General features: G+C 46.9%; 1 protein-coding gene across 1 annotated transcript in view; it reads left to right on the top strand.

The window, feature by feature from the left end:
* The window catches only part of cacna1ab (calcium channel, voltage-dependent, P/Q type, alpha 1A subunit, b), a 336,628-nt gene that overhangs the window by 195,581 nt on the left and 126,981 nt on the right, over positions 1 to 14,066 (top strand). Inside the window, exons 6-8 of the mRNA XM_071389579.1 lie at positions 11,525 to 11,616; positions 11,827 to 11,979; positions 13,604 to 13,791. Coding sequence (XP_071245680.1) covers positions 11,525 to 11,616; positions 11,827 to 11,979; positions 13,604 to 13,791 — 433 coding nt within the window. The remainder of the gene's footprint in view (positions 1 to 11,524; positions 11,617 to 11,826; positions 11,980 to 13,603; positions 13,792 to 14,066) is intronic.

Genomic DNA, 14,066 nt, shown 5'->3' on the forward strand with positions numbered 1-14,066 from the left:
AGCCGTGATGAGGAGGGTCGAAAGTTGCCAAAGCAAACAAACAAACTGGCCACAAAAATGCCACAACCAAATTCCAACAGTGTGTTTGCATGGAGAGAGTCTCCTCAATGAATGGGGAAGAGGTGTATTTATCCCGGGACACACCCGGGCCCAGGTGTGTCCCATGTCGCTGACGACCCTCCCAGCTCCGCCCACCAACATCCTAATGCGGAAAACAAGAGGAAAGAAAAAGAATTCGGCAGACAGAGTGGGAGGGTCGTCACACACACACACACACACACACACACACACACACACACACACACACACACACACACACACACACACACACACACACACACACACACACACACACACACACACACACACACACACACACACACACAGACAACATCGAACTATATGCACACATACCATACACACAGACAACACACACAGATGCACAGACACACACAGCATCACTAGGCCTAAATACATCTACTCAAAAGATGCTCAGTACCCACAGACAGAATAATCACTCAAATAAAATGCTCTAGTAGATATTTCATGTATTATTTAAAAGCTTGTTTGTTTTGTAACCTACACTATGCTATACCTGTTCAGTCTGCGTGCGCATGTGTGTCTGCGTGCGCGTACGTGTGTTTGTTTGTTTGTGTGTGTGTGTGTGTGTGTGTGTGTGTGTGTGTGTGTGTGTGTGTGTGTGTGTGTGTGTGTGTGTGTGTGTGTGTGTGTGTGTGTGTGTGTGTGTGTGAGCTGCACTTTGAAGATAAAATACCTCCTCCACACTCCTGCCCGCAGCTTTGATTTCTATTTACAGACAGACCCATCCCTACACACACTCACACACACACACACGCGCGCGCTACAACATGCAAACACAAATGTGACACACACTTTCACATTGTCTATTACATACAAATAGTGTATGTGTGTATGTGTGTTGAGCTAACAGTGATGAGTGATATACTGAAGGCCTCGTATCTCTGTGTGTGTGTCTGCACTGCGAGTCGTGACTGAGACTGTGTGGTGACTTCATTCTTGGCACACACATGGGAAAGAGAGACATGGAGAAGTAGAGAGAGAGACAGAGCGAGAGAGAAAGAGAGAGGTAGATACAGAGCGAGAATGATAGATAAAGAGAGAGAAAGGGAAGGAGAGAGAGATGGCGAGAAGGAGGAAGTGTATTCTCCTGCCTATTTAGTATTCATGTCAGTCAACATTTCATTGGTTTAGAAGTATATGCGTAACTGCCATTGTGATGTCACAATGTAATGTAGCTAAGTGTCCTCTGCTGCAGCTGGCTGAGCCTAATGACTACCTAAGGGCTTCATGACACATTCATAACTCATGCATAACACATTCATAAGTAGTATGTATGCATTCAGCTAGTGTCTTGACCTTTACCACAACGAAGTCGGAATGAGGAAAGACTAAATTAAAGTTAACGGAAGGACTTCATAACACATTCATAACTCTTACATAACACATACACTACCGTTCAAAAGTTTGGGGTCACTTAGAAATGTCCTTGTTTTTGAAAGAAAAGCACATTTTTTGCCCATTAAAATAACATCAAATTGATCAGAAATACAGTGTAGACATTGTTAATGTTGTAAATGACTATTGTAGCTGGAAACGTCTGATTAAATAGTACCCGCAAAACACCAGTCAATGTCAACAGTGAAGAGGCGACTCCGGGATGCTGGCCTTCTAGACAGAGTTGCAAAGAAAAAGCCATATCTCAGACTGGCCAATAAAAAGAGAAGATTAAGATGGGCAAAAGAACACATACACTGGACAGAGGAACTCTGCCTAGAAGGCCAGCATCCCGGAGTCGCCTCTTTACTGTTGACGTTGAGACTGGTGTTTTGCGGGTACTATTTAATGAAGCTGCCAGTTGAGGACTTGTGAGGTGTCTGTTTCTCAAACTAGACACTCTAATGTACTTGTCCTCATGCTCAGTTGTGCACCGGGGCCTCTCACTCCTCTTTCTATTCTGGTTAGAGCCAGTTTGTGCTGTTCTGTGAAGGGAGTACTACACAGTGTTGTACGAGATCTTCAGTTTCTTGGCAATTTATCACATGGAATAGCCTTCATTTCTCAGAACAAGAATAGACTGATGGGTTTCAGAAGAAAGTTCCTCGTTTCTGGCCATTTTGAGCCTGTAATCGAACCCACAAATGCTTATGCTCCAGATACTCAACTAGTCTAAAGAAGGCCAGTTTTATTGCTTCTATAATCAGAACCACAGTTTTCAGCTGTGCTAACTTAATTGCAAACGGGTTTTCTAATGATCAATTAGCCTTTTAAAATGATAAACTTGGATTAGCTAACACAACATGCCATTGGAACACAGGAGTGATGGTTGCTGATAATGGGCCTCTGTACGCCTATGTAGATATTCCATTAAATAATCTGCCGTTTCCAGCTACAATAGTCATTTACAACATTAACAATGTCTACACTGTATTTCTGATCAATTTGATGTTATTTTAATAGACAAGAAATGTGCTTTTCTTTCAAAAACAAGGACATTTCTAAGTGACCCCAAACTTTTATGTAAGTCATGGAGCTGTCTAAGGTAGTCGTTTACAGTAGCTAGTGTCCTCTACCGCTGCAACGTGGTCAGATGGTAACACCTAAAGGCTGTATAAGGACTTCATAACATATTCATAACCTACACATAACACATTCGTAAGCAGTACGTATGCATTTAGCTAGTGTTCTGTCCTCTTCTGCAACTAGGTCAGATGGTAACATTTCATTTGAACTGTACCTACACTACATGACCAAAAGTATGTGGACACCTGCCCATTGAACATCTCATTCCAAAATCATGGGCTTTTAATATGGAGTTGGTCCCTATTTGCTGCTATAACAGCCTCCACCCTTCTGGGAAGGCTTTCCACTAGATGTTGGAACATTGCTGCAGGAACTTGGTTCCATTCAGCCACAAGAGCATTAGTGAGGTCGGGTACTGATGTTGGGTGATTAGGCCAGGCTCGCAGTCGGCGTTCCAATTCATCCCAAAGGTGTTCGATGTGGTTGAGGTCAGGGCTCTGTCCAGGCCAAACAAGTTCTTCCACACTAATCTCGACAAACCATTTCTGTATGGACCTCGCGTTGTGCACAGGGGCATTGTCATGCTGAAACAGGGAAGGGCCTTCACATTCATAACCCATACATAGCACATTCATAACCCATACATAACACATTCATAACCCATTTATAACCCATTTACAGTAGCTAGTGTCCTGTCCTCTGCTGCAACTGGGTCAGAGCTAAGAAAAGAAAGTGTATGTTTGTCCCCTCTCCATTTAAGAAATCCCCAATGTGATTTTAATGATGCTTAGCAACAGAAACATTTCAACTGATGTTAACACAGTTGGACTTCAGAGATACCAACAGGAAGGAATGGAGGTCATCTGGAAAGCTGAAATGTACTGTATGGGAGAGAGAGAGAGATAAACAAAGTCTACATGTACAGTATATCAGAAAGGATTCGTGAAGGAGAGAGGGGGATAGCGAGAGGAGGAGAAGGAGAGGAGAAAAAGAGAGAGAGGAAGACGGAAGGATAGAGGGATGGATAGGAAGAGAGGCAGAGAGGAGAGAGCTGGCAGAGAGAGGGAGGGAGGGAGAGCGACAGAGAGCGAGGGAGGAGAGAGAGGAGAAAGCTGGCAGAGAGAGGCAGGGAGGAAGAGAGAGCGACAGAGAGAGAGGGAGGAGAGAGAGAAGTGGTACCCGTGTGAATATTGTCCCGCTGCCATCACTTCCATTATCATTATAAGCCTGCAGTCATTTAGAGGCCTGACTCTCTGCTAAACACTAGGACACTTTACCTACCCTATAGGACAAACACACACACACACACACACACACACACACACACACACACACACACACACACACACACACACACACACACACACACACACACACACACACACACACACACACACACACACACACACACACACCACACACGTAGACACATACATACACACACACACACACACACACCACACACACAGACACACACACACACACACACACACACACACACACACACACACACACACACACACACACACACACACACACACACACACACACACACAGGATAGAGCATGCACACCTACACAAACACACTCATTGAGTAGCTGATGTCCTTGCAAATGCCAGATCACATGCTGGTCCCCACAGAGAAACAGGTGGAGGATCAGCTAGCCAGGGAGAGGGGGAGAGAGGGATGAGGGAGGGATGGAAAGAAGGAGTGAGTGTAGAGGAGAGAGAGGGGGAATGTGAGGGCAGGAGAGAGAAAAGGCCAAAGGATGGAGTGGGGACAAGGTGACGAGAAAGGAGAGAGGGACAGCTGGTCACAGATGAGAGAGAGAGAGAGAGAGAGAGAGAGAGAGAGAGAGAGAGAGAGAGAGAGAGAGAGAGAGAGAGAGAGAGAGAGAGAGAGAGAGAGAGAGAGAGAGAGAGAGAGAGAGAGAGAGAGAGAGAGATGAATGAGTTGGACATAACCAGGAGGAAGCATTCATCCATCCATCCCTCCTTTTACTGCTCTCTCCTTCATCCTCCCTTCGCCTGACTGGTCTGGAGGATTGGCAGACTGGAGGAGGCGAGGAAGCAAGGGAGAGATAAAAAGAGGGAAAGGAGAGAGAAAGTGAGTGAGTGGGCAGGTGGAGGAAGGATGTAGAGATACTGTGGTGAGCGGGGGATGGACAAGGGAAGGAAGGATGGGAGGAGGGAGAGAGGAATGTAGGGAGAGGGTGACTGGACTGGATGGTTAGAGGCGGTGACTGGACTGGATGGCTAGAGGGGAGGAGGGAGGGGGTGACTGGATGGAGCCAGTGGGTCCATCAGCTGAGTGTTAGCACTCTGCAGAGAGAGAGAGAGAGAGAAGAACAATGTCAGACGAGAGAAAGGGAGAGATGTTCAGAGGAGAGAGGAGAGGACAGAGACAGTGGAAAGGGAAAAGAGAGAGATGTTGAGAGTATAGCAATAGAGTGTTTGTGATAAACTAGGTGGGAGGGTGATGTAGCCATTATCATCCCTCTCCCCCTTCAGCTGAGCAAGTAGACTCTTCCAATAATGGAAAGTGATTGGGGCGTACCATGTCTACTGTGAAAAGTGGGGTTGACCGGTGACATAATGGTTGTAAAGGGCAGGTTGATGTGCCATAGCCACATAGTGGGTGGCTTATTGTTGCAGGTTGTGGATTTGAACAGTATATTTTTAGATGGTATTAACTGTTCAATATTTGACTTAATTTCAGATTTTCACATTTTGTGTGTGTGTGTGTGTGTGTGTGTGTGTGTGTGTGTGTGTGTGTGTGTGTGTGTGTGTGTGTGTGTGTGTGTGTGTGTGTGTGTGTGTGTGTGTGTGTGTGTGTGTGTGTGTGAGGGGTTATAGGGCTCAGTTGGAAACATTGAGTGGACAGGAGCTCACACTGAGATAACACATGGCACTCCCACATGGTTTTCAGATACACACATACAGACACACTCATGCTATACACACCATATACGTACATTCTTTCACACACACACACGCACACACGCACGCACACACAGGAATGTATAAGAAGAAAGACAGAGTATATCTGACCCAGATTCCTCTGCTCCTGTATGTTAATATGATGTTTTACCCACACATACCCACACACTACTGTACATCACATACTAGATAAGACTGTGTGTTTGTGTGTCTGTGTTTGAAAGCATGTACATGTATGGTGTGTGTAGCGTATGTGTGTGTGTGTGTGTTTGCTCAGTGTGTGGCAGTGCAGAGAACCCACACCTCAAAAAAGAGTCAATCAATCGCTAGGAGACCCTCTACCCGCCTCGTTGCCACGGCAATGCCGAGATTCCATCAATGAATGAGGGCTCCGTTGCCACAGCAACGGTTATGAATGAGAGCAGTTCGGTAACCGGGGATACTTCGCGAAAAAAGAAATTGCCGGTTGCCATGGTAATTCGGGGAACGGGGAGAGACCTCCGCCATCTTCCTCATCATCATCTTCTTCATCATGTTTGTCTTAGTTGAGGCGTTGGGTTGTAAACATACAGTAGTCTGTATCTGTCTGGGTGAGTACACGCTGTGATGTACACACATACAACCACATTGGTTTCAGTATGTTCACGCTGACACACTTCTAGCATGCAGTTGATTTTCTCTTTTCTGGCCTCCCTCTCTTTCTCTGTTTTACTGTAATACATAGACATACCCTTCGTACACAGTGGAGGCTGCTGAGGGGAGGACGGCTCATAATAATGGCTATGTCTGTGTTTTCTAGGTGTGTTTGTTTGTGTGTGGGAGAGTAGTGTGTGTGTGTCTGCAGGTTGACAGACAGGTGTTCCCCAGTAGAGTGGCCCTGTCAGCACTCTCCACACACCTCTCCTCCGTGTGAATCCCTCGCTACTCTACCATACCTCCCTCCTCTCCCTCCCTCCATCTCACCCAGTCACACAGACACCATCGCCTCTCTCACATTCTCTCTCTTCCTCACACACAGCCTCCCTCTCTCTCTCTTTCCCTCCATCTCTCCATCTCTCTCCTTTCTCTATCTCTCTTTCTCTGTCTCTCTCTCTCCAGGGTATCTCTGTAGGATTATACAGCAGATTGTCTCTCTCTAGTCACACAGAGCAGTAACACTGCTTTTCAAATTCAATCTCTGACGATGGGCATCGTCCCTATTTTACCGCCATCTTCCATCTCCCTCCTTTATTCGTTCCTCCTCTACCTCACTCCTTTCCCTCCTTTCATTTTCACTTCCTCCTCTTTCTATTCCTCTCCTTCCCCAAAGTGGCTCCTCCTCCTTCCACATGTCATCCTTTCTGTAGCTTCTGTCAATTTCCTTATTTCTCTATTCTTCATTTTCACTCACCCATCCCTCCATTCTCCTCTTCCATCTCTCTCACCCCTCCATTGCTGCCCTGGTTTCATTCAGTGTGGTCACTACTGGACACAGTGGTTGCCCCCTCTAGTGGTGGATGCATGTACATGCAGTCAGGTACTGCAGTTGCCATCGGACAGGGTTTCCCAAGGCCGTTGTAGTTTTTGCCCTTACTATCTGTCTTTATAGAATATAGAACAGTTATGTGAATATACAATGGTTGAGACTATTGAGATGTTTTGGAGAGACGTGTGAGGGAGGGAGGGAGGGAGGGAGGGAGGGAGGGAGGGAGGGAGGGAGGGAGGGAGGGAGGGAGGGAGGGAGAATAAGGTAAATAAGTGGAGAAGGAGTCATTCAACACTAGCCAACTCCATCCGTCCCTCCTTTCAACCCTCTATATATCCCTCTATCCATTCATCCATCTCTCAATCCCAGGATTGGTCCTCTCCTTGGGGTGAATAGTTTAGTTTCTGCCTTCCTCAGTTGCTCTCGCCAGCAGGCCTGTTAAAACCCTATTGAGAGAATGACTGGTCTGGCACGCACACGGACGGACGGACGCGTACACACACACACACACACACACACACACACACACACACACACACACACACACACACACACAGAGTTAAAACCCCATTGAGAGAATGACTGTTCTGGCCAGATATATTCTACCTGTTAATGAATGGGGCTCTTAGTGAAATGAGTCCGGAGCTGAAAGGGAGGAGGAGGAAGAGGAGAGGGGCCAAAACCTGACCTCATGTTTTTTAAAGAGCGTTTGGGAGGAACTGTCTCAGACCGACCGCTTTCTGTCTGTCTTTTACGTCAGTTGTTATAATATAACTCTCTTTTGCTGAGTGAATTATAGAAGCTGCATATCCCAAACCCCCACCTCTCTTCTTCTCTGTATTTTTCCTCTCTCTCTCTGTGATTCTCCATCACACACATTACCCATGTCTTGTGTGTGACAGAGAACCTGCACTAACCAGCATCAAGTCCTCCTGGTCTGATGTACAGAGAGGCTGACTATCAGAGAGATGGAACCGAGGGAGAGGGAGAGAGGGAGGGAGGGAATTAATTAATTAAATAGGGATAAATGAGATGACTAGTTGATCACTTCACACCGACCCAGGCAGCTACTGAAAGAGAGGTCGTATAGACCAGTCACAGTGACCATGGTGGTGTGACACTACACACAATGACATGATACACACATGACTCATGTGGATCACGTTACTATGGAGATGTGTGTGAGATCATGTCAGGTCCGTGCTATCCGGAATCCTTGGGACGTCCCTATCCCATTTGAAGTTGGTAAAGGGTAAGGTTAGGGTTAGGTAAGGGTTGTGGATATGGTTAGGGTAAGGTTTAAAAACGTATTATGGCTGAGATTCCACTAACGGGATCGATATGACAACAGCCAGTGAAAGGGCAGGGCTCCAAAAGGGTCACAAAAATCTGAAATAGAGATAAAATTAATCACTAACCTTTGATGATCTTCATCAGATGACACTCATAGGACATCATGTTACACAATACATGTATGTTTTGTTCGATAAAGTTCATATGTACATCAAAAAATCTCAGTATACATTGGCGCGTTATGTTCAGTAGTTCCAAAAACATCCGGTGATTTTGCAGAGAGCCACATCAATTTACAGAAATACTCATTATAAATGTTGATGAAAATACAAGTGTTATGCATGGAACTTTAGATACACTTCTCCTTAATGCAACCGCTGTGTCAGATTTCAAAAAAGCTTTACGGAAAAAGCAAGCTAGGCAATAATCTGAGTACGGCGCTCAGAGCCCAAACAAGACAAAAAGATATCCGCCATATTGTGCAGTCAACAGAAGTCAGAAATAACATTATAAACATTCACTTACCTTTGATGATCTTCATCAGAATGCACTCCCAGGAATCCCAGTTCCACAATAAATGTTTGTTTTGTTCGATAATGTCCATCATTTATGTCCAAATAACTCTATTTTGTTCGCGCGTTCAGTACACAATCTAAACTCACGACGTGCGGGCAGGTCCAGGCAAAAGTTCAGACGAAAAGTCATATTACAGTTCGTAGAAACATGTCAGATTTCCCACTTCCTGGTTGGATTTTTTCTCAGGTTTTTGGTTGCCATATGAGTTCTGTTATACTTACAGACATCATTCAAACAGTTTTAGAAACTTCAGCGTGTTTTCTATCCAAAGTTTACTCTGGGCACCTCTGGGCACCTTATTCATCCAAGCTACTCAATACTGCCCCCAGCCATAAGAAGTTAAGGTCAAGGTTTAGGGTAGGGACATCCCAAGGATCCCGGACAGCACTCACCAATCATGTCATGCGTGTGTTCCTGTGCTTTTTATTACTTTTTATACCGCAAATACTGTTTGTTTTCTGCTGAAATGGAACGCTTGTTAATTACACCCACAGTTTCTACTGTTTCTACTGTCTCCACTGTTGCTACTGTCTCTACTGTCTCCACTGTTTCTACTGTCTCCACTGTTTCTACTGTCTCCACTGTTTCTACTGTCTCCACTGTTGCTACTGTCTCCACTGTTTCTACTGTCTCCACTGTTTCTACTGTCTCCACTGTTGTTACTGTCTCCACTGTTGCTACTGTCTCCACAGTTTCTACTGTCTCCACTGTTTCTACTGTCTCCACTGTTTCTACTGTCTCCACTGTTGTTACTGTCTCCACTGTTTCTACTGTCTCCACTGTTGCTACTGTCTCCACTGTTGCTACTGTCTCCACTGTTGCTACTGTCTCCACTGTTTCTACTGTCTCCACTGTTGCTACTGTCTCCACTGTTGCTACTGTCTCTACTGTTTCTACTGTCTCCACTGTTTCTACTGTCTCCACTGTTTCTACTGTCTCCACTGTTTCTACTGTCTCCACTGTTTCTACTGTCTCCACTGTTGCTACTGTCTCTACTGTTTCTACTGTCTCCACTGTTGCTACTGTTTCCACTGTGTATACTGTCTCCACTATTGCTACTGTCTCCACTGTTGCTACTGTCTCTACTGTTTCTACTGTCTCCACTGTTTCTACTGTCTCCACTGTTTCTATTGTCTCCACTGTTTCTACTGTCTCCACTGTTGCTACTGTCTCCACTGTTGCTACTGTCTCCACTGTTGCTACTGTCTCCACTGTTTCTACTGTCTCCACTGTTTCTACTGTCTCCACTGTTTCTATTGTCTCCACTGTTACTACTGTCTCCACTGTTTCTACTGTCTCCACTGTTGCTACTGTCTCCACTGTTTCTACTGTCTCCACTGTTTCTATTGTCTCCACTGTTTCTACTGTCTCCACTGTCTCCACTGTTGCTACTGTCTCCACTATTTCTACTGTCTCCACTGTTTCTACTGTCTCCGCTGTTGCTACTGTCTCCACTGTTTCTACTGTCTCCGCTGGTGCTACTGTCTCCACTGGTTCTATTGTCTCCGCTGTTTCTACTGTCTCCACTGTTGCTACTGTCTCCACTGTTGCTACTGTCTCCACTGTTGCTATTGTCTCCGCTGTTGCTACTGTCTCCACTGTTTCTACTGTCTCCGCTGTTGCTACTGTCTCCACTGTTTCTACTGTCTCCACTGTTTCTATTGTCTCCACTGTTTCTACTGTCTCCACTGTTTCTATTGTCTCCACAGTGTCTACTGTCTCCACTGTTGCTACTGTCTCCACTGTTTCTATTGTCTCCACTGTTTCTACTGTCTCCACTGTTGCTACTGTCTCCACTGTTGCTACTGTCTCCACTGTTGCTACTGTCTCCACTGTTGCTACTGTCTCCACTGTTTCTACTGCCCCCACTGTTTCTACTGTTTCTACTGTCTCCACTGTTTCTACTGTCTCCACTGTTGCTATTGTCTCCACTGTTGCTACTGTCTCCACTGTTGCTACTGTCTCCACTGTTGCTACTGTCCTCACTGTTTCTACTGTCTCCACTGTTTCTATTGTCTCCACTGTTTCTACTGTCTCCACTGTTTCTACTGTCTCCACTGTTTCTACTGTCTCCACTGTTTCTATTGTCTCCACTGTTTCTACTGTCTCCACTGTTTCTACTGTCTCCACTGTTTCTACTGTCTCCACTGTTTCTATTGTCTCCACTGTTTCTACTGTCTCCACTGTTTCTACTGTCTCCACTGTTTCTATTGTCTCCACTGTTGCTATTGTCTCCACTGTTGCTACTGTCTCCACTGTTGCTATTGTCTCCACTGTTTCTACTGTCTCCACTGTTGCTACTGTCTCCACTGTTGCTATTGTCTCCACTGTTTCTACTGTCTCCACTGTTGCTACTGTCTCCACTGTTTCTACTGTCTCCACTGTTTCTACTGTCTCCACTGTTTCTATTGTCTCCACTGTTTCTACTGTTTCCACTGTTGCTACTGTCTCCACTGTTTCTACTGTTTCCACTGTTGCTACTGTCTCCACTGTTTCTACTGTCTCCGCTGTTGCTACTGTCTCCACTGGTTCTACTGTCTCCACTGTTGCTACTGTCTCCACTGTTGCTACTGTCTCCATTGTTGCTACTGTCTCCACTGGTTCTACTGTCTCCACTGTTTCCACTGTTTCTTCTCCTTTTCTAATTCTCTCTCTTTCTCTTACTTTTCCTCTTCCCTCTCTCCTTAGTATATTGTCGGCGGTTGGCTCCGAATTTGACCTGCGGACACTGAGAGCAGTCAGGGTTCTGCGACCACTTAAGTTGGTGTCAGGGATTCCCAGTAAGTATGGGGACCCCTATGGACATCACTCACTCTGTCTTCCTCTCTGTCTCGCTCTCTTTTCTCTGCTCTCTCTTGCTTTCTCTCTGTCCATCCCCTCCCACTCTCTCTGTCTCTCTCAATCCTCTCCTCTCTCCCTCTCTCTTCCTCCCCCTCTCCCCCCTCTCTCTTTCTATATTCATCTGTGACCATCTGCACTGTGTCCTCCAGGCCTGCAGGTGGTACTCAAGTCCATCATGAAGGCTATGATCCCCCTGCTGCAGATCGGACTGCTTCTCTTTGTGGCCATTCTGATGTTCGCCATCATCGGCCTTGAGTTCTATATGGGAAAGTTCCACACCACCTGTTTCGACATCGCCACTGGTAATGTCCATAGGCCTTGTCTTTAATCAACTACTAGCGACCAAGCACCTACTCCTAGACCCCGAAGACTTGTCTTTAATCAACTACCAGTGACCAAGCACCTACTCCTAGACCCCGAAGACTTGTCTTTAATCAACTACCAGTAACCAAGTAACTACTCCTAGCCCCCGAAGACTGGTCTTTAATCAACTACTAGCGACCATGCACCTACTCCTAGACCCCAAGCCATGTTTTAAATTAACTTCTAGCGACCTACTGTAGCACCTACTCCTAGACCCCAAGCCATGTTTTAAATTAACTTCTAGCGACCTACTGTAGCACCTACCCTAGACACCCAAGCCATGTTTTAAATTAAGTCCTAGTGACCAAGCACCTACTCCTAGACTCCCAAGCCTTGTCTTTAATCAACTACCAGCGACCAAGCACCTACCCCTAGAGCCCCAAGTCATGTATTCAATTAACTCCCGGTGACCAAGCACCTACTCCTAGACCCTCAAGCCTTGTCTTAAATAAACTTCTAATGACCGAACATCTACCCTTAGATCCAAATAAAGTGATTGCACTGACTCCTAGACCCACAGGCCCAGTCCCAACTCAACCCCTAGACACTTCCCTAGACCCACAGGGCCAGTCCCAACTCAACCCCTACCCCTAGAGACTTCCCTAGACCCACAGGCCCAGTCCCAACTCAACCCCTACCCCTAGACACTTCCCTAGACCCACAGGCCAAGTCCCAACTCAACCCCTACCCCTAGACCCACAGGCCCAGTCCCAAATCAACCCCTAGACCCACAGGCCCAGTCCCAACTCAACCCCTAGCCCCAGACACTTACCTAGACCCAAAGGGCCCAGTCCCAACTCAACCCCTAGACCCAAAGGGCCCAGTCCCAACTCAACCCCTAGACCCAAAGGGCCCAGTCCCAACTCAACCCCTAGACCCAAAGGGCCCAGTCCCAACTCAACCCCTAGACCCAAAGGGCCCAGTCCCAACTCAACCCCTAGACCCAAAGGGCCCAGTCCCAACTCAACCCCTAGACCCAAAGGGCCCAGTCCCAACTCAACCCCTAGACCCAAAGGGCCCAGTCCCAACTCAACCCCTAGACCCAAAGGGCCCAGTCCCAACTCAACCCCTAGACCCAAAGGGCCCAGTCCCAACTCAACCCCTAGACCCAAAGGGCCCAGTCCCAACTCAACCCCTAGACCCAAAGGGCCCAGTCCCAACTCAACCCCTAGACCCAAAGGGCCCAGTCCCAACTCAACCCCTAGACCCAAAGGGCCCAGTCCCAACTCAACCCCTAGACCCAAAGGGCCCAGTCCCAACTCAACCCCTAGACCCAAAGGGCCCAGTCCCAACTCAACCCCTAGACCCAAAGGGCCCAGTCCCAACTCAACCCCTAGACCCAAAGGGCCCAGTCCCAACTCAACCCCTAGCCCCAGACAGTACAGGAAGACATTGAGACACAGCCCATCTCGTATCCCTTCAATTATTTTACTGGACCACCACTTCCCTGTTTTCTTATGCTGATTTCAACTCTAATCAATCTCATCTCTCCCTCACTTGTTCCCCTACTCTCTCGCTCCCCCTCCCCTCTCTCCCCTCCCTCTCTTTCTCTCTCCTCTATAGATGAGATTTATGATGAGTTGCCATGCGGTACAGAGTTACCGTCCAGATTGTGTCCTAATGGGACCACGTGTAAAGGCTATTGGCTGGGGCCCAACTATGGGATCACCCAATTCGACAACATTCTCTTTGCTGTCCTCACTGTATTCCAATGTATCACCATGGAGGGTTGGACCGACATGTTATACTATGTGAGTATACAGGGCTGTGTGTGGGGTGGAAGTGTGTGTGTGTGGGGTGATGGACTGTGTGTGTGTGCGTGTTTGGGGGGGTTGAAGTGTGTGTGTGTGGGGTGATGGACTGTGTGTGTGTGCGTGTTTGGGGGGGTTGAAGTGTGTGTGTGTGGGGTGATGGACTGTGTGTGTGTGCGTGTTTGGGGGGGTTGAAGTGTGTGTGTGTGGGGTGATGGACTGTGTGTGTGTGTGTGCGTGTTTGGGGGGGTTGAAGTGTGTGTGTGTGGGGTGAT

The sequence above is a fragment of the Salvelinus alpinus genome, chromosome 2 (assembly GCF_045679555.1).
Source record: "Salvelinus alpinus chromosome 2, SLU_Salpinus.1, whole genome shotgun sequence".
Taxonomy (NCBI): Eukaryota; Metazoa; Chordata; class Actinopteri; order Salmoniformes; family Salmonidae; genus Salvelinus; species Salvelinus alpinus.